Source organism: Gambusia affinis, linkage group LG18 (assembly GCF_019740435.1).
Source record: "Gambusia affinis linkage group LG18, SWU_Gaff_1.0, whole genome shotgun sequence".
In the NCBI taxonomy this organism is placed as follows: Eukaryota; Metazoa; Chordata; class Actinopteri; order Cyprinodontiformes; family Poeciliidae; genus Gambusia; species Gambusia affinis.
In genome coordinates this window covers 2,589,012-2,611,376 of record NC_057885.1, presented here as the reverse complement: position 1 = coordinate 2,611,376, position 22,365 = coordinate 2,589,012, and the positions used below count along the sequence as shown (strand labels likewise).

Sequence of the window (22,365 nt, the reverse complement as noted above, 5' to 3'; positions counted from 1 at the left end):
ATTCATTCATGAATGCTAATAGAATATTTTTCAATTAAAAATGCTTGCAAAAATAACACGTACACTTTGTATGAAATCTACTTTTCATTATATTTCAGAATTACATAAATGTTCAGAGGAACAAGCTCAGAATTCACTTCCTAACTATTCTAGAGAATTATCAGATCCAGAAAAATTTAATCTTCAAATAACAGTACCACAGAAAATATTACATAACATTAAATATTCTTTATCTTAAACTAAACCTAAATTGAGAAGCAGCCAATAGAGAAATATTCAGGTCGTTTTCAGGAGCTTCTAGAACCACCTAGTTTAGCAGTAAACATCCTTTAGATGCCCTGATGAGTCCAACACATTACTGTTAGATATTATGGAACAATTCCTCTTTACAACACTTCACTTCAACCAGTTTTTTAGTTGATTAAGCACTGCTCTCCTACAGCATGATTATAATTAGAATGTGCTCTGTTCGTTGACTAGGCTGTTAACACTGAATAGCAGGACAGCTGTCAGACTGATGTCTCCATGTTGAAGTTTGGAATCGTTTGGTTTACAGAAGAGTTCAACTCAGTGACTTCAACTATTCTTGTTAAACAAGCCCTAATCTTCACCCTTCACCACCGTGCTTCCCGGAGTGTGTGTGCTGTTTCATCGGATTTGCTTATTTGGTTCTTTCCAAAGATGGTGCTCTCCATAGATGAGATTTTCCATGCTAACTGAGTCATGCAGCTCTGTTTCTTTGAGGGGGAAGTCTAGAATCACATTTGAATGCTTTCCACTAGTGAGATATCAGATGCTGCTCTAAGGTTTTCCTCTATGGCATAATGCATTATACCGTCTCCTCCATCACTGGGATGAAAAATGTTGAAATAAAATTTAAATAAAAGAATGTAAGAGTTTAACTGACGCTTAAATAAATGACAACACCAACACATTCTGTCTTCTAAAGTTAGCAGCACCCCACTGATAAAAGTGAGCTTTACAGCAACGCATCCAAAAATTCATTTTTACATCTGAATGCTGATCAAATGACATCAGACAGATGTTCCCGTAAACCAGCAGAGAGATCAGACTCAGAGGAGCAGAAAGAAATGTTATGTTTGTTGTTCTGGAGGATTTCAAGCATTTAGCTAAGAGTTCCTGTGTTCAGGCATCTGGGAGAAGCCACTCTCCAAGAGAACTCTCTTAAATGTATAATCAATAATTGTTAGTTCCCTTCAGTTCCCTCTTTACATTATTGCACAGGTATCACCTTGGATACTCTGCTGTTGTAGTAAGGATTTTGTTGAACCGTTAGCTGAATGCATCTCTCTCAAACAAATATGCCTTTTGTAATAGATTCATGTTAACATTGATAGGTACATTTGACTTGGACCTTGGTGTGTTACTTTTTACAAAGGGAAATCAAACAGAACTTCTTGACAGCGATGTTCTTCACCTTTGTTTACCTCAGCTTACAGTTACCTCGCATTTCAGCTTCCCTCCAAAATTGGAACTTGAGTCTAGGAATAACGTCACACCCAACTGCTGTGTTCCAAAAAAAAGTTCTGGGAATTTCTTTCGCTGTGCTCAGTGACCAGTGACAAGCAAAATAATAAAATACAGTAACAGGGTATTTCACATGCTCACTGTGTTGTCACATGAGATCCCTGCTCTCATGTGGTTCTCTGGTAATAATTTTGTTATTTTCTTTTATATTTTTCTGCTTTTCAGTTCCCAGCACATTTTCCCCGTCACCAACTTTCATTCTATAAGGAAGGGGTTTTGTATGAACTCTGGTGGAATTACAGATTGTTTTTCTGGGAGTTCTCTTACAGCCTTGGAAACATAATGACTGAAGAAAAAAAAAAAGAGAAAGCTACTGTATTGTCTAAAAGCATGGCTCAGAGCCCAGTGACACTATGCCCATACGACTAGGCACTGTGAATGAACATAATAGCAAGCACAACTCCTTTTACAAAAAATAAATTGATTCCTTTTGGGTCTATTGTGTCTACTGTGAAGTAAACAGCAACTCTGGCAGAATGTCACAGGCGAGGTGAAATACTTTTCATCCCGCCTCAGTTAGCAGTTTAGGAGTTATTATTTTCCAAGGTCAAAACAGAAATACATGCTAGAATAAACTGCACTAGGTTCTAGAGTCACTCCATTTAAATTTAAAGTTTACTTGTATTCATTAAAAACTATCCTGTTGGGTAGAATTATTCAGTTACAAAGCAACATTTCATCATTCAAATTCCAAAAATATGCTATTGATCCTAAAGATAATGTTGTAACTTGCATTAATTCAACTTCTTCAAAGAGTTATTTTAGATAGTGATGGCTGTTGGCAGGAGGGATCTCCTGTAGCGGTCTTGTATTACAGTGAATTTGAAGAAGCCTGTGACTGAAGACACTGAGTTCCTACACCAGGACACAAAGCAGTTCACCAGATCTCTGTTCTCAGCTTCTAGTCCATCTCTGATACACCTGACATCTGCTGATATATATATATATATGGATGTTGTTTTCCTGCAGTTGCATGGGGAACCAGACTGTATCTCTAGATTGTTTTGGATCCTTGTCCTTGGTATAAAACCTATGTGCCGACTGTGCCTGGTGGAACTTTCATTCTGCTTCATTATTGATTGTCTTATAAAGTCTCTGTATTGTACAAATAAACCTGAGGGATTTTATCTAAAAGTGCTTGGTAATTAATTTTTTTCCACAACAGAATACAACAGTGATGTAATTTCTTCAGACCCTTAGACTGACCGTTTGTTCTTCATATGACTTCAGTTTTCCTAGCATCACTTCTCTCATTGTATTTTCCCTCCCAATCACTTTCCCTGATACAGGGGCCTGATTTCATTCAACTCTAGTGACACCTACTACCTGGAGCCAATTAACGGTGTGAATTCTTCCCACCATTCACTGTTGAGTGCCAAGGAACTGCCAATTAAAGGTGGAAGCTGTGGCCATGGCCATCACACCGCACAAACCAGCCTCATCTCAGACCTGGTGGCACCGCTTCACTCAAGGGTGAGTCTCCAAGACCAAAGTGTCCTGAATGGCCACTGTTAATAACACTTTATCTACACTTATTCAGAGAACATCTGTCTAGGTCCTTCAATGCTCTTATAATTAGAGAAATAAGAGTAATAGTTGGTGGCTCCGAGGAGCCATAACTTATAAATACTGATCAATTAATCATCAGCAAGTATGAGGAGCGCTTTAAAAGTCAAAGATTTTATAGCATTTGTGGCATTTTGTGTGCTAACTCATTGTCTAAAAGGAAAGTCATAAGCAATGAAACAATATGTTACACACTTGTCGGGTTAACAAGAATAAAACACAACAAAATGTTTGTTTTCCAATGAAAGTACTTTGTAAAACACTGATAGTGTTTTCTCAATCCAGAAACATTTAACACATGCTAATTATTTTGAGCCATTTTCCTCCACATGATGTAAATTGTCTCTCTTCTGTACATCATTATTATCTTAGACTTCTATATTGCTTGGATTCTGTTTCTAAGAAGGTGTATTAGCTGTTCATTTATAAAAATATAAAGCAGAAAAAGGGCTCCTAAGTGGGCATTTTAGTGTCTGTTTGGACTGCAGGGGCCACATTTATTTCTCTATTGTTATTTTATTTGTTTATTATCTCCATTTTTTATTGTTTACATTCGCTTGTAAACACCCTCCTCTGTCTGGATTCCTCGTCCTCCTGCAGGGTTTTATCCTTCCTTCCTAACTTTTTATGTTTATTTCTACAGTAACACAACCTCTGGTTTTCCCAGTTTCCCCACAGCCACCTATTAATACTGGTTGTTATGCGGAAATGCCAGCTTTAGCGGACCAGGGGACCCAAGGCTTTTGACACTCTCTGCATGTAAAATCAGCAGTGTGGGAATACATCAGTGTATGTTTATGGGACTGAATGAGTCCAGTCTGTAGCCACAGCCCCACAGAATCCATGTTGTTATTCACATAAATATCTATTTAGACTTTTCTGAATTACTGCTACTCTTTCCACACAACAAAATGTTCCTGATTGGATTTTTATTCCTATCTGCTTTTTTGGGGACTGTTTCCATGTTCTACTAAGCAATTCAAAAGCATATTGTGAGTTTGATTGGTTCCTAATTGAGCGGGGTTCTGTCTGTCTCAGAAATCTAAAACTGATCACAGTTCTTGTCTGTTTAAAGTGACCAGCTTGTTGGCTTCTGTTTCTCTACCTGCTGTTTGAAAACTGACCACAGATTCTCCATGTGATTAAAGGGGCAGTGTCTTCCAGGCACATAGGGCCATTTTACAGGACAATCAAGTAACAATGCTATATATATATATATATATATATATATATATATATATATATATATATATATATATATATATATATATATATATATATATATATATATATATATATATACACACACAAGATTACTTAAAAAAATATTTAATGCCTTGAAATTGAGCCTCCATCTCTTTAAAAACTTCTGCTCTTTCTGACACTCCACCTTCAGGAAGTCATCACAATATGACTCCTATATTCATTCTTTAACGTCTTTACAAGTGTTACACTGAGAAGTAACTCTTGTACATGGATAGTTCTCCCAGGTGTTTGCTAATTGCTGCTGGCTAATCTGAAGTAGTTGTGTGGGGGATTTGTGGAGGAAGGCTACTCTGTGAAGTGTAAGCTTGGAAACTGCAGCTTCTCCTCGCAGCTGCGTCTGGAAGGAGGTGCTCAGTTTCACCCAGGTGTTTTGCAAAGCTGAATGGTTACCAGACTTAAAGCACCAAGGTATGCTTTTGATTAGTCAATAACCTTAAAACATAATGCAAAGCTCAAAAAAGTTGATCTTGCACAATGCTGCCTCTGTAAGATCTTAGTAATCTTGTAGTTCTTTAAGCTTTGTTGACACATTTGCCTTTTGACACTGAGTTCCATCAGACTGAAAGATCCAAAGAATGACATTTTGACTTTTTAATATTCTAGACGTATAAGACAAACTGAAAAGCTGGCCAGTTTTATCAGAATTGTTGCTGCAAGTTGCTTTTTGAGAACATTTTGATCTCACCTCTTATTCATGGGAATGGTTCAGGGTATAACTGTGAATAATCTCATGGTATGGTCTACAAGCAACTGGAATGTCTGTTCCATTGAGGCTTCTTTGTCAGATTTAAAGTACCTTTTAAAAATAACAAAATTTAAGCAGTTACTGAAGCTATTTTTATTAAGCTAACATATCTGTATTAGTTTTTTTATTGGTCTGAAGTAATGTTCTAATCTTTTTGTTTGTTATGTTTTCACTGTCTACAAGCAGAAAAGCATCAATTTTCAGAAAGAAAGAAAATCAGTGGAATTAATCTATATCTGTTTCACTTTGTGATAGTTACTGAAATGAAACACTTCACAAATTTGATTTATTACTTATTACTGTATATGGTATTGAAATGGTTCACATTTTCTTCTCTAGATCAGAATTGAGAATTCAGCAGAAAACAGAACTGTGCTGCAGCATTCTGGAGGCTTCTTTTAGACTGCCCTTTTTGACACATGGCCATAGTGATGATGTTTGCACACTTTTTCCGCTGATATTGTGATGATTCTGGAATAACATCAGCTGATCATTTTGTGCCTTGTCAAACATGTTTTGATACAAAGTAAATGGTACTTTGCTGGTTATAAATGGATGAGCTGATAAGACAAGACAAGCTGAGGTGAATAACAAGAATTATTCAAAATAGATTAACACACAAATGAAAACCAAACACTCAGGGATTATGACAGTCTCCGGAGGTTCAGTTCTGAGTCCATCTACACCCAGATTCCAGAAGCATTTAATGACAGTATGTAGATATTAAACAGGAGGAATCCTAAAATGGAACCTTAGGGTACCCCACATGTGATTGTTATCACCTGTGATGTAAAGTTACCTATTGACATGAAGGAAGTCCATGTTATTTTAATAAGACCTGAGGCGGACAAGTATGTATCATGGTCAACAGTGTCAACTGTTACACTGATTTGACACTTGCACAGGGACAGTCTCCATAAGGCTCAGCACAGAAACTGGACTGAAGTATGTCAGAGGTCATTGCTCATTCTGGTGTTATCGGATATTCAGATGAACTTAAATATAGCAGAGTTTATTAAACATATTACAATGCAGCTAAAGTCAGTTAATCATTTAATGCCAATTTGTAAAAATTCAACTGTTGAAGGAAGCCTAGCTGATTGAATCAATTGCTCTAATCAACCATGTTGTGACAGTCGGCCACAGATGGCCATCAAGGTCAGTGGCCATCTGTGAGGCCAGCTGGAGGTTAAGGAGCAATTCTCAAAGGTCATGTCAGTGTTCTCATTTCTATTGAGTAAAATATTGTATTTTTGGTTGCATTTTTTGGTTTTCCATTTATAGTAAGCAAACCCTTACAAAAAAATCCCATGAAAATCACATGTGGAACATGGGAATCACATGTGATTCACCTGTGATGTAACTGTTGAAGGAAGCATAGCTGATTGAATCAATTGTTCTAATCAACCATGTTGTGGAACATGTGATTTTCATGGGATTTTTTGTAAGAGAAGTAAAACCATATTCCTTTAGTTTTTAGTACAATTTGAACCAGCTTTTTACAAAATGCTGGGTAAAAGTTAGGAGACGAACATATCCCCCTGCTAAATGTCTTATCTGTGTTCAGTGTAATACATACTGCAGCTGGTGCTTTATGTGTAATCATATTTTTATCTTCTATTATTCTTTGATATCAGGTTAAGAGAAATACCTGGGGTACGACTAAGTACATGGAGCTTTACATCGTGGCAGACAGCACACTGGTAAGATGTTTCTCCCCCATCCTACTGCGCCCTCAGGGGAATATTCCTCAGTACAATCAATTGTGACGTTTGCCTCTAAATATATCAGGAAGCTATCAAGTAAAGCTGGAAACAGGATTGGAAGTTCTACACAATCATTGCACTCAGGCTAATGGAGCACTTGACAGCTTTGAGCTGAAATAATAATAGTGAAGAAATGCATGTGGAGCGAAGCCAGAAGATTTCTTCTGATTAATGAGAGTCGATTTAGTTGGGATCTAAAGGGCATGGGCTTTTAAACAGAAAATATGCCACTGTGATAAGATGCAGGATTTCTCTGAACTACTTCTGCTGGTGTTTTAGTGCCATGGTAACAGAGCCCCTGAGCAGAGTGGTGCTCTTGTTCTGAAAATCCCATTTCCATAAAAGTTTGAACGCTTTGTGACATGAGAATAAAACAGCGCTGAACATGGGGTTAAACTGGAAGCAGTATATCGTAAAATGTGTTTCTGTTTTGTTATGTTTTTATTGAATTTCATTTAATAATGCTTGACTTTTTCCAAAGCATTGTCAGAACTCTTTTTAAATGTTTTACAACAAATGTTTCCAGCTGCTTTTGTTTTAAAAGTAAATGTGTTTTCTGTCCTTTTTAAATAAAGACTTCCTGACCCACATTTTGACTTTTTTAAAATTCTGGACATAGAACACAAACCTGAATGCTGACCAGTTTGAAACACCAATTTTTTTTGTTGACTGTGTTCTGTTACATATGCAGGAAGCTGCTTCACATTTGTGGAACCTTCAACAGCTGCCTGCTATCTCAAGTCCTAGTGGTGGCTTCAAATTGTGAAATCTTTCATTCATTCATGACTTTTTGTTTTCAGTATGACTGAAGCAGTGCTGCTATACTTAGTAACATTTTAGAACCTAAAATTAGGGTTGTGCTGATTGCAGTGTTCAAACCAATCACGTATGACTGATCTTTAAAAGTCTGACCTGCCAATTCCAACATTGTCCAATACCAATTATCTTTGTCTAAAAAGTTGCTAAGTAAAGTGACAAATGGTGTTACTAATTTGGCGACAGTGACTCCACGTCTAACAGTGCATGTGCAGACATGACCTGGTGGGCCTTTAAACAAACTTTTTAATTAGTTTCAATTTCTTTGAGATAGAGGGAACTTTAACATTCGTAGTTTAATTATCTAAAATAACACAAAACTAATGGGGTTTTAGAGAGAGAGAGAGAGACAGAGAGAGAGAGAGAGGCACAGGGGCCGAGGGAGAGTACACAGGGAACTAAAACACTAAACAAGTGGACACAAGAAATTTTAATTAAATTTTAATTTTTAATGCATGTTTTAGTGCAACTTTGCATTCAAAGTGTCACTATTTATCGAATGACACTTCATGACAACAGTCATAAGCATTCATGAACACTCCTTCATATTTATAACAGGTGTTATGTCATGTTTATGACAGTGTCACGTCAGTCTTATGCACACCCCTTCAAATAAAGTGTTTCCAAATAAACCATAAATCATAAAAGACTATGTCAAATGTTTTGTTTTTCTTCTCTAAAGAAAAACTCAGAAACATAATACATCAAAGAATGAACAGCTTTCTAAGGGGCAATCTAGTATTTATGCATCTGCTGAAGTTAGATTACATCATAGTGTTGCATGTTTACATTTATTTATGAGACTGTTCTATACACTGTCATTTGAGAGAGCAAGCAGACGCTTAATACTTGTAATATACACAAATACAATAAGACATCAAAGTATACGGATAGAAGATAATAGTTTAGCCTGGCTTAGAGGTATTTTCAAACAAAACAAGATCAATAAGATGACCTTCATGACAGGTTACACCTCGTCAAGATAACTTCTGTAGAGATTCCTTTTTGTTATTTGACTACTGAAAAAGACTGAACTACACTTTTGCCTGTTATCCCTGAGTATCAGAGAAAATATGTTGCTTTAGCATCACTTTACTAACTTTTTTTTAAAATAATAATAAAAAAAAAAACTAGCATTTTTTTAAAAATTATTATTTTAAATTAAACCTGACTACCCCGTATTTTATTTGGACATACTGAAAGATTTTGTGGTGTAAACTTCTCAGCGATGCATTATATGTCATACATAGGCAACATCATTACAGGAATAAAAAAAACTTAATCTTATGCTGCCCTGCAAACCTGCACCTGTGAGAATTCAGTCACAGCAGCATGCTGAATGCTTGAGATGCTCAGACTGATTTATTCTGTATTCTGTATTCTGATTTATTCAGCTGATTATGTTCTGACTCTGGGAACTCAGACTGTTTATAGGTTACTAAACTTTTTCTTAAGTCTGGCAGATTTGGTGTTTTATAAAATGCATGTGAAACACTTTAAAAACGGATCAGAAACACAAATACAAAGAATTAGTCTTATGTCTTTCAACAATGTCCCATAAAAAAGGTGTTCCTCTTCTCAGTTTGACTTTTGGATGGTTTTGGATTAGGGTTAGTGAAGCATATTCTATTGACTTCAACAGTTAAATAATAGAGATTAGGTCTTAGGTTGTCATTAAGGGGTTGGATTATGATTTTACAGGATATTAGTTTGTTTAAAGAACAAGGTGGTGTCTCTTTGAGTCCTAACACTAATACTATCTATACTCACTCTTTCAGTTCAAACGACAGGACAGGAACTATGAAAAGACCAAGGCAAGGATAATGGAAATTGCCAATTATGTGGATAAGGTAAGTTTGCTGGGATAATGTGGAGCTGTCTGCCACTCTCTGCAGAGGATTTGATAAGCTAATAGAATAGTCTCCCCCATTTCTTAACATTGCCACTGTACTTTAGCTTTTACCTTTTATAGTCCATGTGCACAATCGGTAATTGAGAAGTTAAAACAAATATTTACTCTTCCATGAAGTCTCATTGGGATTTAATCAGTCGTGTCCCTCAACAGCATTCTGGAGGAGATCAAGGAGAAAGTCTTGCGTGACCAGACTCTCTTATAGGAGCTTAAGGGAAGACTGTGAATTGAACATGTGTGTGTATGTGTGTTTTCGCATTTATCAACTTGTAAGGACAATTTTTTCATTAAATACTACATTGTGAGGACCCATTTCTTCTTATGGGGCCCAAAGCCCCATAAGCACTTCTTCTCAATAGAAGAAGTGCTGTTTTATGGGTTAGGTTTAGGACTGGGGTGTGGATTGAGTTTAGGCTAGGTTTAGGTTTAAGTATGTTCTGGTAATGCTTAGGCCTGTCCTGTGAAGGCCATGGTTAAGAAATGATTAAAAAAAATAAATGGAAGTCAATGCAAAGTCCTTGTGAATATAGAAAGATGTGCGTGCGTGTGTGCGTGCGTGTACTGTTGGATACTTACTGGTGGTTTTGTGTGTCTGTTTAGTTCTACAGGGCTCTAAACATCCGCGTGCCTCTCATTGGCCTGGAGGTTTGGACCGACAGAGATCAGTGTATCATCTCAGAAGAACCAAACGCCACCCTCTGGTCTTTCCTCCAGTGGAGGCAGAAGCTGAAATCTCGTAAAAAACACGACAACGCCCAGCTGCTGACGTAAGAAACACAAAGTTACTCCCCAGCTTCAGCAGCCTTGAAACAAGGGAGAACATGATGGAGCCCTTGCTAAAAGTACACAAACAAACACTGTTACTGAAGTCGATCTAAGGAGGAAGACACAAAGAGTGATGCACACAGAATCTAATCTCACTCTATCAAATCTAATGTTAATTTGCTTCAAATTGAAATGAAAATGATTTGATTTTCTCTACTCACAGATAAACTGATTATGACAGTTATTTAAAGGTTTTGACTGCAAAGCTTAATCTTCCACTTTAGCTCTACTTTTAAAAACTATTTCACTTCATGAGCAAATTGTGAGAATTTGGTTTTGCTGCATGTTAATTTAGTTTCTTGTCTGCCCTGATTGCTCCCAGCTGTGTCTCTTGTTCCCTGATTTCCTCTTGTGTATTTAATCCCAACTGTATCTGTGTTCCCCCTTGGGATTCTTATCTTAGCTGTCTTACGTGTCTTGTTAAGTTTTCCAGTGCTACTAGTGTCTGAGTTTCTAGCTATAGTGCTCACCTGAGCTGCTTGGACGTTTGTACTCTCTGACTATTTTCGTTAAATCATCATACTCAGTTGCTGCTACTATGTGGCACCCGAGTGGTAGTATTGATCTAAGTAAACCTGAAGCAGAATACGACAGCAATGCCACCCGGCAAACCTAGGAATAAAACCAAGATAATAGCAGGTATGAGCAGGGCTTTATAAATGAGCTGGGCAAAATTAACTGTGATTTATTACAAACAAGTCACTAAACAATGCAGGGACAATAACAGGTCTGTGGAAAAGAAGCTGGAAATGGAGTCATAGCTAAGGGAGGGGGGCATGTTCGCCTCGCCAGCGTTCGATCCTCTGCAGCCACAAGCAGGACAAACCCCAGCAAAGATCCAGCCACTTGGTCCTCTACAGCAACCGCCAGTCCTGCTGACCTGCTGACAAGCTCGTTCCAACTTGTTCTACCTTTGTTCCACCTTTGTTCCAACTGCTGCCCCCTGCGCCCTTGATCTGTCTGGCCCCTCTCTCCTTCTCAGCTGCTCAGCTACCCTTTTTATTCCTCCGATTTCCTTGATGGTACGCTACTCAACTAATAGGGAACCCCTGTGCCAGCTAAAGTGGGCATCTCTGGTGGGCCGTGGGTGGTAACGCCAGCCTCAAAGGCAAAACACAAAAAGTCAGAAAAGCATGCAGGACAGCAAACCAAAAATAAATCCAAAATAAATATAACAGCAAATGTGAATAACTTCAAAATACTACAGCAAAACAAATCCAAAACAGCAAATATTAAAAAAACTTGAAAATAACTCTAAAAAGAGGCCACATTATCACATCTACCTCTGTGCTTTTGGGTCCAAACCTCTACAGCCACAAATCGTGACATAAATAATTATCTACTGATGAGAGAACATACTTATTCAGGATATTCTGGTCAACTGAGTTTGTTTTTTGATTCATACACCGTGTTTCAAATTATTACGCAAGTGATATTTTCTCAGATTTTCTTAAATGTTCAATGCAAATGATGGTCAGTGTAATTTTCAAGTCATGAACTATTACAATATAAATCAAATTTTACTGAACAAAGCTCCCCATGAGAACAGGATTTTTTTCAGAAATAAAAACTCAAAATGTACTGTTCCAATTTATTATGCACAGCAGATTTCTAAACCTTTTATGGATTATAAAAACTGCAAACGGTCACTTTTGAATGTGCAGCATTAAGTGGTCACATGTACTAAAATCAAAAGCTATTTCAATTAAAAACATCTTAACAGACTGAGTTACATGTTACTATAGGACCCCTGCTTTGATACCACCTGCACAGTTCCAACCCGTTCTCACTCCCAACTCGTCCTTCCGCGTCACATATTGACGCACGGGGTACCCCTTTCGCGTCAATATGTGACGCGAGGGGTTTTACCTTATGCCTTACCGTAATTTTTTCCCTAAACCTAACCAATTTGAGGGTTTTGAAGTTTCGGCAGTGTTTGCGAGGACCCTTCGCATGAATAATCCATGTAAAACATGCGACCTTCCGAAATCGTCAAATTCGTCAACATTTTACGGTCAAGGAAAATGTTTTTTGATATGAACTGCATTCCAACCTCAGATCTTCTACTTGAGGAAACTCCAAAGGTTCTCAATAGGGTTGAGGTCAGAGGTCAGAGGAGGATGGTGACCACACCATGAGTTTCTCCCCTTTTATGCCCATAGCAGCCAATGACACGATGGTATTCCTTACAGCATTCATTGTCATGCATGAAGATGATTTTGCTATGGAAGGTACGACTCTTTGTTTTGAATCATGAAAGAAAGTGATCAGTCAGAAAGTCTTTATACTTTGCTGAGGTCATTTTCACACCTTCGGGGACTCTGAAGGGGCCGACTAGCTCTCTCCCCATGATTTCGGAAAAATGACTCCACCTCCTTGCTGACGTCACAGCCGTGTTGGGACGTGGTGGCCATCCACCACCAATCCACTACTGCGTCCATCTGGACCATCCAGTGTTGCACAGCAGTCATCAGTGAACAAGTCTGTTTGAAAATTAATCTTCATGTACAGCTGGGCCCACTGTGACCGGTTCTGCTTGTGAGCACTGGTTAATTTTAAAGCATAACTCCTTAGACTCCATTATTTATTTTGCCATCACCCAATCATTATGATCTATAAGCAGCCTTTTTGAGAACCGACTTGACTGTATACATGGAAATACACATCCACAAATTATCTTTCAAGGATTTAGAAATCCACAGCTCCTCACCCAGCACCAGCATTCTCAGCAGTGTTGACCGTTCAGGGTGAGATTTCTTTATACAGCTGCAGGATGCATCCTTCTTAGATTGCTCTTCAACAGTGAGAAGCTGTTGGGGTAAAATAACTTGCTGGGAGATTAAACATATTCTCCCTCTTAGTGCCAGTGTGAGACACTGACCTATGTGGGTTGTATTCATATGATGTTTTTGCCAAGCGCTGTTAGCTACAAGACAAGTTGTTCCTTAGTCTGAGTTGACTGCTTCTAAACTGTCAAACCCTGAAATTTTAAAAAAGTGAATGTTGGTGCGTCACCTGCTGAGTCAGCAGCAGCACCTATTACGAAACTCTTATTTTTTGGTCATGGTATTGTAAATTCTGTTCCTAAAATGATGCTTTATCATATCAAATAAAAAACTGTAATTATGAAGGTAGGACAACTGTATGAGTAAATACATCAACTGACAGATGTTGTCAAAATCAGTCAATTTAATACAACTCAAGCAATGAAATGAGGACTTTTAGTTTTAAGGGGAATTCAACATTAATTATTGTAGTTGATTTTGACTGACATAAGATGTATGATATATAAGAATAAATGATATAAAATTATAAATAATTGCATGGAAGCAGTTACTGTGGGATGTAAACATTTTGCAGTTTGTTAGGAGGAATGAAGTTTAACTGAGTTATGAGAATTTTAATTTGATTAGAAAAATGCACCTAAACAATATAGAAAGAAAACATGATAAGTTCCTCCAAATAAATAATTCTCAGGAAAACAACATTTGACATGATTCTATGGGTCGGAGGTGACTGGTGGCAGTTTGATTTGAATGGCTTACAGCCTATCAAAATGGCTTGTCAATTTGAAAACCTGCTTTTTGTTTTTACTCATTTTGTAGATATATTTTATATATGTAGATATGGATGTGTGAGGATTTGCTGCTGCATCTCAAATTGTTGCAAAGGACAATAAGGGAGGGACAGTGGCAGAGTGAGACATCATCTTAGATGATGATGATGTCTGTCATAAAGACAGGAGCTGGCATGAGAAAGAAGGATCACTTCCTGAGTGCTGCATGTTTCCTTCCACGCTGACAGGCTGGAGTTTTCACAGACTGCATAAACACACATCAGAAAAAATACTGAGAGGAAGAACTGTAATGTAAAGTTCAAAAAAGGACAGAGTCTGTGACAGCTCCCTGTGCCTGCTACCTCCTGCTACTGAGACACAGACGCTACTTTACTGGAATCCATCCACGGATTCATGGAGGTTCCACTGCTGCCACTTGGAAAACATTCAATTTAAAGCTTTGCAGTATGATTTTTTAAAATTCTCCACCCAGCCAGACTGCAGGCATTTTCAAAAGTGTTCAATTAAAACCTTCATTTTTTTTCCTCTGCAAAAATGACAGTAAAGTCCATATGTGAGGTGGAACTGTAAGAGCTACTGTCATTTATGATTATGGTCTGAAAAGAAGAAAAAGGCTTATATTCAAAAACTAAAATGATAATACTATGAAAACCACTATTAAATAATGGAATCTACACAGTTTTAGGAATACTGTAGGTGTTTTTAATAATTTTGGTTTTATTCTAAAAGCCACAGGAAACAGCTGAAGTGGTGTGTTTTTATTGTTGTAGACGTTTTCTCCACTCACAGTACCAATCTGTCATTTCTGCATACAACAGCCACCTCAGGAGGAGCTGACTGGTGAAATAAAAGCCGCTTCCTGGATTAATCATCAGGATTGTTCCTCTGCTAGAAATTAGAGTTCAATTTGACTCCACATAAACCTGTCAGCTTCAGGTCTTATAATTTTGGATTTTCTGAGATTATAAAGTGGCAGCTTAGAAGAATTTGATCAGGAATTTTCAGGTGTTTTAACACACTTTGATGTGTAAGCTGTTAACAGTGAGCAGCTGTATAGATCCCTCAGAGCGGAGGGATACTTTCTTAGCATCCCTCCGCATTGACAATCAATACACAGCCAAATATAGGGCAGGAGATTAAAGTGTGATGTGATTTTCCTCTGTGTGTGTGTGTGTGTAATAGTGGCGTGATTTTCAAGGGGACAACAATCGGGATGGCGCCACTGGAGGGAATGTGCAGCCTGGAAAACTCTGGAGGCATCACTGTGGTACGTGGCAAGACATTTTCCTTCTTGTTGCATTTTTACTGTCTCAGCTGGAGTTCTGCTGCTGTTGGTCTAGCACAGAGCTCTACATTATCCACATTTTGCTTCAGGTTTTCCTTCACAGTAAAGATCCAATTAAGTGATTACAGTAAAGACTGAAATTCCAGGTCCAACAGTTAAAAGGTCAAAACAGATTTAGAGTCTGTTGTATTTATGGTGAGCAAATTCTACTCCATGATGTAAAAAAATCAGAATTCATTCTGTGGTTCTGATGAGCAAAGTGTAGGTACCCGTGCCCAGTTTTCTGCTGCTAGTACTGGTGCTACTCTGGTACTGGACTGGTGCTGGTGGTGATGGGACCGAGGACATCACATCTGCCTCCACACAGCCTGTGAATACAATGCAGCTTACCAGCAGGACTTGATGCTCAATTACATTTTTTTTCTAAAATCTACTGCTAATTAAATGCAACTTCTGTATGAAGAGTGTATGAGCGGCCTTCGTGCACAGAAGAAGACAGTAGACATCACACAGCAGCACTCTGTTTACAGCAGTAGTAATGGATGGAGTGGTTTCTAGATGGATTTTAAAGTTCTTCTGCAATGACGCGACTGTATGGTCGCAAGATCATAAGACGATGGAAGCTGATAAAACAAAAGCACAGCTACAGGCGGTGGCATTTGGGGTGCATTGACTGCAACTTCTGTAGAGAAGTCAGTTTGAATGATAATAGAATGGAATTATAATTTCAGCCATTGGCTTGTTCTGGTGCAGAATTATGATGCTCGTTTCATTCAGCCCAAAATACAGCCCAAAAGACAAAAATTGGCTTTTGGGCTGTAAATGTAACTTGAATGTAGAGTAAATTTACTATATTTTATCTTTATTGGTCCAATTCTCCCCATTCCTTTTTGCTTGTTCTGGTCACTCTAATCTTATTTTTATTGTGTCTTTGATTAAGATCATAGCTTCCCACCGCAGCCAGACAGGTTTGTGGAGTAGATATAGGTATAAAAATGTTGGTCAAAAGTATGACTCAGATGTCACAGCATAATCTTTGGGTTTGAGAGGTCACTCACACACTTTGAGCTGGTTCATGAGAAACTGGACATCAGATGGGGACAAGTTCCATGTGTGATTTTTGACACCATGAACAAATTGGGTAGAATGGTGCACTTTTATATATTTATTTATTTATTATAAAATCCTTTATAAAATGAAAGGACTGGATGTCCCTGACCAGTCACAGCAAATCTTTCTCCATCTTCTCTTTTATGTGGGTTTTTCCCAGCCAAGCCTTCTCTTTGCAGCATGTCAGTATCCACTCTGCAGCAGCACTCAGCTCGTTCGGCTGGATGTGTCTATAAGTTGTCAGAGAGATCGATAGCTTCTCTAAGCATGATTAGTTTCTAATAAGCTGTGATCTGTCCTGTGGGCAGCAGCAGCCTCTGGAATCCAGATCTGCTGTGGCTAACAAGCACATCTTCACACACACTTCACACTCACGCTTTTTATTGTATTTGAAAGAGCCACAAGACTGTTATTTTGAATTTCTTAAAATATCGTGAAGTGATTGAGACAAAAATAATCAATTGGTAAATCCTCCCAAATATCTCTTAAATGTTCCAGTGAGTTATATTGGTGGTGTTTTCTCAAGCAAAGATTTAAAAAAATATAATGCACAACAAAATCAGTACAACTTTAGTTGGTGTTTGCATTGAGGCAAAATACCTACAGTAGTACCTTGAGTATAGTTACCTCTGACAGCCTTCCACAGGACCACTCAGACGTGCCGATCGGAGCGGCAGCTACCATGGCCCACGAGATCGGCCACAACGTGGGCATGAGCCACGACCATGACGGCTGCTGCATGGAGGCCAGCGCGGAACAGGGGGGCTGCGTCATGGCTGCCGCCACTGGGTGAGTGTCAGGCCCTGCACCATAAACATGAATTTGGTCATAACTTCTGTTAAAACAAATTAGGAAGTTATTCATAATTTATCCACTGTTAAATTGGCTACAAAAAGTTTGTTATTTAATTAACTTTCTATATTTTTATCAGAAGGAATTTGATCTTGCTTAATTAGAACAGAGACACTGTAAATATCCTGGCTAACAATTATTGTTTATTATTTTCTTGTTTAATCAGTTTTACTACATATAGCTTTTATCTAAACACCATAAATGAAAATCATTTTTTATGTTGCTTCATTACCATTAAATGATTTTATTGATTCCAAATTCCAGACATCCGTTCCCTCGAGTCTTCAGCCGCTGCAGCAAACGGGACCTGGACAGCTACTTCCAGAAGGGGGGGGGCATGTGCCTCTATAACATGCCCAACATGAAGGATCTGGTGGGAGGCAAGAAGTGTGGCAATGGTTTTGTGGAGGAAGGAGAAGAGTGTGATTGTGGGGAGCCTGATGTGAGTACCTTGGCTGGAATTATTTGAGGCACAGAACTCTCATATGTTAAATGCGCATGAACCGCCTTTACCTTTGTACGTGTAGCTGTTTCCTCCAAGCATTGAGTGTCCATGTGCAATGACTTCTGATAATGACCTTTTGCAGCTAGATCACCTCATTATGTTGAGGCACCATGATGGACATTGAAAGTGAGGGACAGGAGTATTGAACTGTGATTGTTTTCCAAGGTTGTTTTCACAAGTATAGCCATGGCTTCTTGAGTTAACTTGTCTGTGGAAGCAGCACAGCTAGCTGGGGCTCATAGACAGATATTTACAAAATTTGTAACTGATTAGCTTAGAAACCAAACCATACCTTCTCTCCCCTGACATATCTGTTGATTTGATGAAGTCGCTGATTTTGCCTAAATTCATGGGACATGATCACTACCACTATGTTGCTCTAGTGAAAGCAATTCGGCTTTCATTAGAGCAGACTTAAAGTCTAGATGCTAGACCATTTATATATATATATATATATATATATATATATATATATATATATATATATATATATATATATATATATATATATATATATATATATATATATATATATATATATATATATATATATATATATATGCTAGGACACATGATAGTGGGTATTTTCTCCATAGTTACTAATGATTAGACTCATACCTTCTCCATACTGCAATATTTGATTTCATCTTGCTCATGAAGTACATGAACATTAGTCTTCTTTCTTTGTGAAACGTTTTGGCTGCTAATCTGAATAAACTGAGGGCTGACAGTCCTTGTGACTGACAGCTTCTATCCATCTGCTATCCATGGTTTTAACCTCCCAGACTTTGTTGTAATCTGTAAAGCTGGTCTTGACTGCAGGTCTGTGAAATGGTCTCTTTGTGGTTTTAGGTTTTAAAAAGTCTCCAAGCTATCTGGACAAAGCAGTTCTTATCACAAAAACTGTTTAATCCCATATCTGAAGCCCAAACAATTAAAATATAACAGGTTTATATTGAGATGACAGAATTTATTGCTGTAATGAGGTGATTCCCGTGGACACAGGCTAACTGAAGTGTTGGAGCAACAGGAGGAACTTCTCCTCCTTAATCCTCATATGAACCTCTTCAATTCAGAAAATAAATCCTTCACAAATTCCTCTGTAATTAATCATTCGTACATTAAGCATCCCAGCAGTGCAACACAGCTGGAAGTTTCCTGATTTCAGAATGAAGTGTTTGTGCTGGGTAAAGCCAAAGGTTAAGTAAACCTGCTATGGTTTGTGCAAAGATGGGCAAATTGAAATGGAGGAAGCAAATTGTTAGCTGCCAGCAGCAGCGGCAGTGCTGATGAGTGTTTGTTATGACTCCCACTCAGAGCAGAGCTGACAGTCAGGATCACAGCGCTGACAAGCCACCTGTTCTTAGCATTGCAAATGAGATGAGCTGCATAACATGGTTTAATGATCCAAAATCCACTGAAGGGAGTTTCACACTTGAAACAAGATTCCTGTCGTTAGATTTATTTATTTATTTATTTTATTTTTTTTCAGAAAACTAGTTACAATCTGTTTTGTAAATCAAAGTTCCTCTAACCATGAACATTTAATGATAAAGCTAAAGGTTTTGTTTGTACTAAAAGTTAGGCCGATTTATTTATTTATTTATTTTTTTACAAGTCCACCATTGCTGCTCTCGTCTTTCTCAAACGAATTATAGAAAATAAAGGAGTGATTTTTGTTGGGGTTTTTTGTGTTGGCCCATAATCTTTCCTCCTTATTTCCTGCTGGTATAATTGGCTTTTCTTCTTCTTGCTTGAATCAACTCTGAGCTTTGTTTTGAGCACAACCGTGACTCTCCTTAGGGCGCCATGGCAACTGGAGATGGTGTCTTTTGTGTATGCTGTCTGACACGAGAGCGGCAACAAAGGCACCTCTCTGGAAGTTTTGTTTTTGTGCTTTTCCCTCCAACATCTGTTGAAACTGGGACTTGTCAGTCACAGCTGTCAAGCCTGTGGAACTGGCTCTCTCATCTGTCGGTGTTTCTATTTAAATATCTGTAGTTGATACGTTGAATACCTTGCCATACCCACCACCATCACCTCTCCAACCATACTGCTTCATGCAGCAGCATTTGAATCCAAGTCTTTCAGGAAAAATAAAAGCAATGAACTTTGTGTGATCATAAGCAAGACTATGAATTTTAGCTTGACCCAGACACCATGATGCATATCAATAACTAGGTGATTGTAGTATTCTGGACAATTAAAAAGCTTGCTACTGAATTTTTTGCTGGAAGGTTGTTAAATACAGCGACAAAGACACTAAATTGGCAACAGTGGGGTGAATATTGCTAACTGCAAACATGCAGACATGACCTAGTGGGTGGTTCTGTCAGTTAAACTTCTCTCACTGCTGAGCAGGAGGGGACAATTTATTACAAAGAGCATCATTGATTAAAAGGTTTAGTTTGTAATAATAATATGTGCTGGAACAAAAATACAATAGTTTATCATCAAACAACATTTCAGTAAAGTCAGAGCACCATCCATTAGTAATTGGTACCTCCACAGTGAAGTTCACCGCTGTTATAACTTTGCATGTGAAAGGAAGCAACTGGTCAAAATGTTGCAGCAGAAGTGTTTTCTGGATTCAAAGTCAGTCAGTGGGAGAACGTAAGGTTTCATCAGTCCAGAAACAACTCCTGTTTAGAAGTCTTCTACTACAAAGCCACACTGACTGAAATCCTGCAAGAAGTACAAGCAGAAGATTTCACTGATATTGTGTGATCAGTTCTCAAATGGCAGTTGGAGAAAAACAAGTCAAGAGATCAGTTCTCAACAAGAAAAATGTTTGAGAATCAAGATTTGATTTATGTGTTAACTGGAGTGAATTGTTGAGGTTCTGAACAAATGGAGCCAAACTCTATAAATATTAACTACAGAAATGTCTAATTATTCTTCAGTAAACCATAGAAATAAAAATACTGTTACTTCCGGTATCATAAATCAAAGAATGGGAAATTTCTGTGTGTAAATAAATAAGGTTTGCTATAATAATTTAACAGCAATAAATAAGTTCATTACATAGCTCTTCTGAGCCTGACTTCATTTTGATTGGCTGCTTTAAAGATAGTCTTAAGATGTTATATAAAAATTAGAACAAATGAAGAATAAAGTTTTTACCATCCATAAATTAGTTGTAGAAAATAATTTTATATATTAATAAACAGATATGATATATACTGCTGCTTTGTATTGCTTACATACAAGGTGTTCAGTTTTGGGGGTTTTAATGTCAGTGCGTGTGATTATTTGCAGGAATGCACCAACGACTGCTGCAATGCCAATAATTGTACACTCAGGGACGGGGCTCAGTGTGCCCACGGAGTGTGCTGCCATGCATGTAAGGTAAGAAACATACAAAAACCTGTGGCGGCAAAGTTTAGAGAGAACTCCGCCTGCAGCTGGAGCTCTGCATCATTAGTTTGCTGTCAGTCTTCATGTCAGCAGATTGACACACTGCACCCATAACTTGTCTGATCTTCTGTCACAGCATGGCTCATCACCTTCACATCACATGGGCACTTTTCATCTCAACTCACATCTCCTTTTTTAAATGGAAGTCCTTGCATTTCACTATAATACATAGATGATTGAAGCCAAATTCCTCTGAGCTCCAACCTGACTGAAGACGCAAAGTATTGAAGATGTCAGTAACAGAATGCAGTTTGCAGAAGAAAAGCCCTGTCTTCTCTCATTCTTTCTGTGGGAGTGCTGTCTTTTAATAATACTGTCTTTGTAACTCTGCAGGATATGTGCTGTGTGACTAGTGTTTTATCTTTGTACACACAGGTTATATATAAGGGTTTGTTTTTATTACTGTACTGTGTAAATTTCTAGATCAGACAGTCAGATTTCAATAAGGGTAGAACCTGGAAGAGTAGATCATACACTGTAAAAAATGAACTTAGGGGGTTATCAGATTAACAAAAGAATATCATGTACTTTTAACTAAATAATTTCATGTTTCAAACAAAAATGTGATACAGTCATGTTGGATAAACAAGAAATTCAACAACTTCACGTTTATGAAATTTAATCATGTTGAGATAACATGATTCATTATAGTCAGACTGATCTTGTGCTGAAGCCGAGTGAGATCACGGGATATCACTCGAGTTCACACGAGACAATCGTTTTTGTCTCAACTTGAATAGTGTATTCAAGTTGAGATAACGTGATTCGATTTAGTCAGATTCATTTCCCTCTGAAGAGAGTCTAGCAAGATCAGGGGTTCACGAGAGATTATGGAAGATCACGCGACATAACTGTTTTGCACCTAGGAAGACTTCAAAGAGGTTTTAGTTACACATTAAACTATAGATATTTGTTTTTCTCTGCAGGGCACTATTGGCATTTAAGAACTGCACTGTTACAGTTCTTAAATTTCTTTCAGCATTTAAGAACTGTAAAAAAAATATTTAAAAAAAAAACGTCTTTGAATTAACTTAATTAAATCATGGAAAGGATTTACACATGATTAAATAGCTTTCTTTCAGCATGAAACATGTTTGTTGAGCTAACTTAATTTTTATGAGTTGGATCAACTTAATAAATAGTGTGAAGGTATCACTGTAACATAAGTTGGTTTC

At 37.8% G+C, this 22,365-nt stretch overlaps 1 protein-coding gene across 3 annotated transcripts in view; it reads left to right on the top strand.

The window, feature by feature from the left end:
- Positions 1–22,365, top strand: part of adam19a (ADAM metallopeptidase domain 19a) — a 136,410-nt gene that overhangs the window by 94,344 nt on the left and 19,701 nt on the right. For all 3 annotated transcript variants that reach the window (XR_006368795.1, XM_044097810.1, XM_044097811.1), the window contains 8 exons: positions 2,838–3,021; positions 6,763–6,828; positions 9,486–9,557; positions 10,220–10,386; positions 15,204–15,288; positions 17,063–17,205; positions 17,533–17,710; positions 21,032–21,121. Coding sequence is in view for 2 of the 3 variants with exons in the window: in XM_044097810.1 (XP_043953745.1) it covers positions 2,838–3,021; positions 6,763–6,828; positions 9,486–9,557; positions 10,220–10,386; positions 15,204–15,288; positions 17,063–17,205; positions 17,533–17,710; positions 21,032–21,121 (985 nt within the window). In the remaining variant the exon portion in view is untranslated. The remainder of the gene's footprint in view (positions 1–2,837; positions 3,022–6,762; positions 6,829–9,485; positions 9,558–10,219; positions 10,387–15,203; positions 15,289–17,062; positions 17,206–17,532; positions 17,711–21,031; positions 21,122–22,365) is intronic.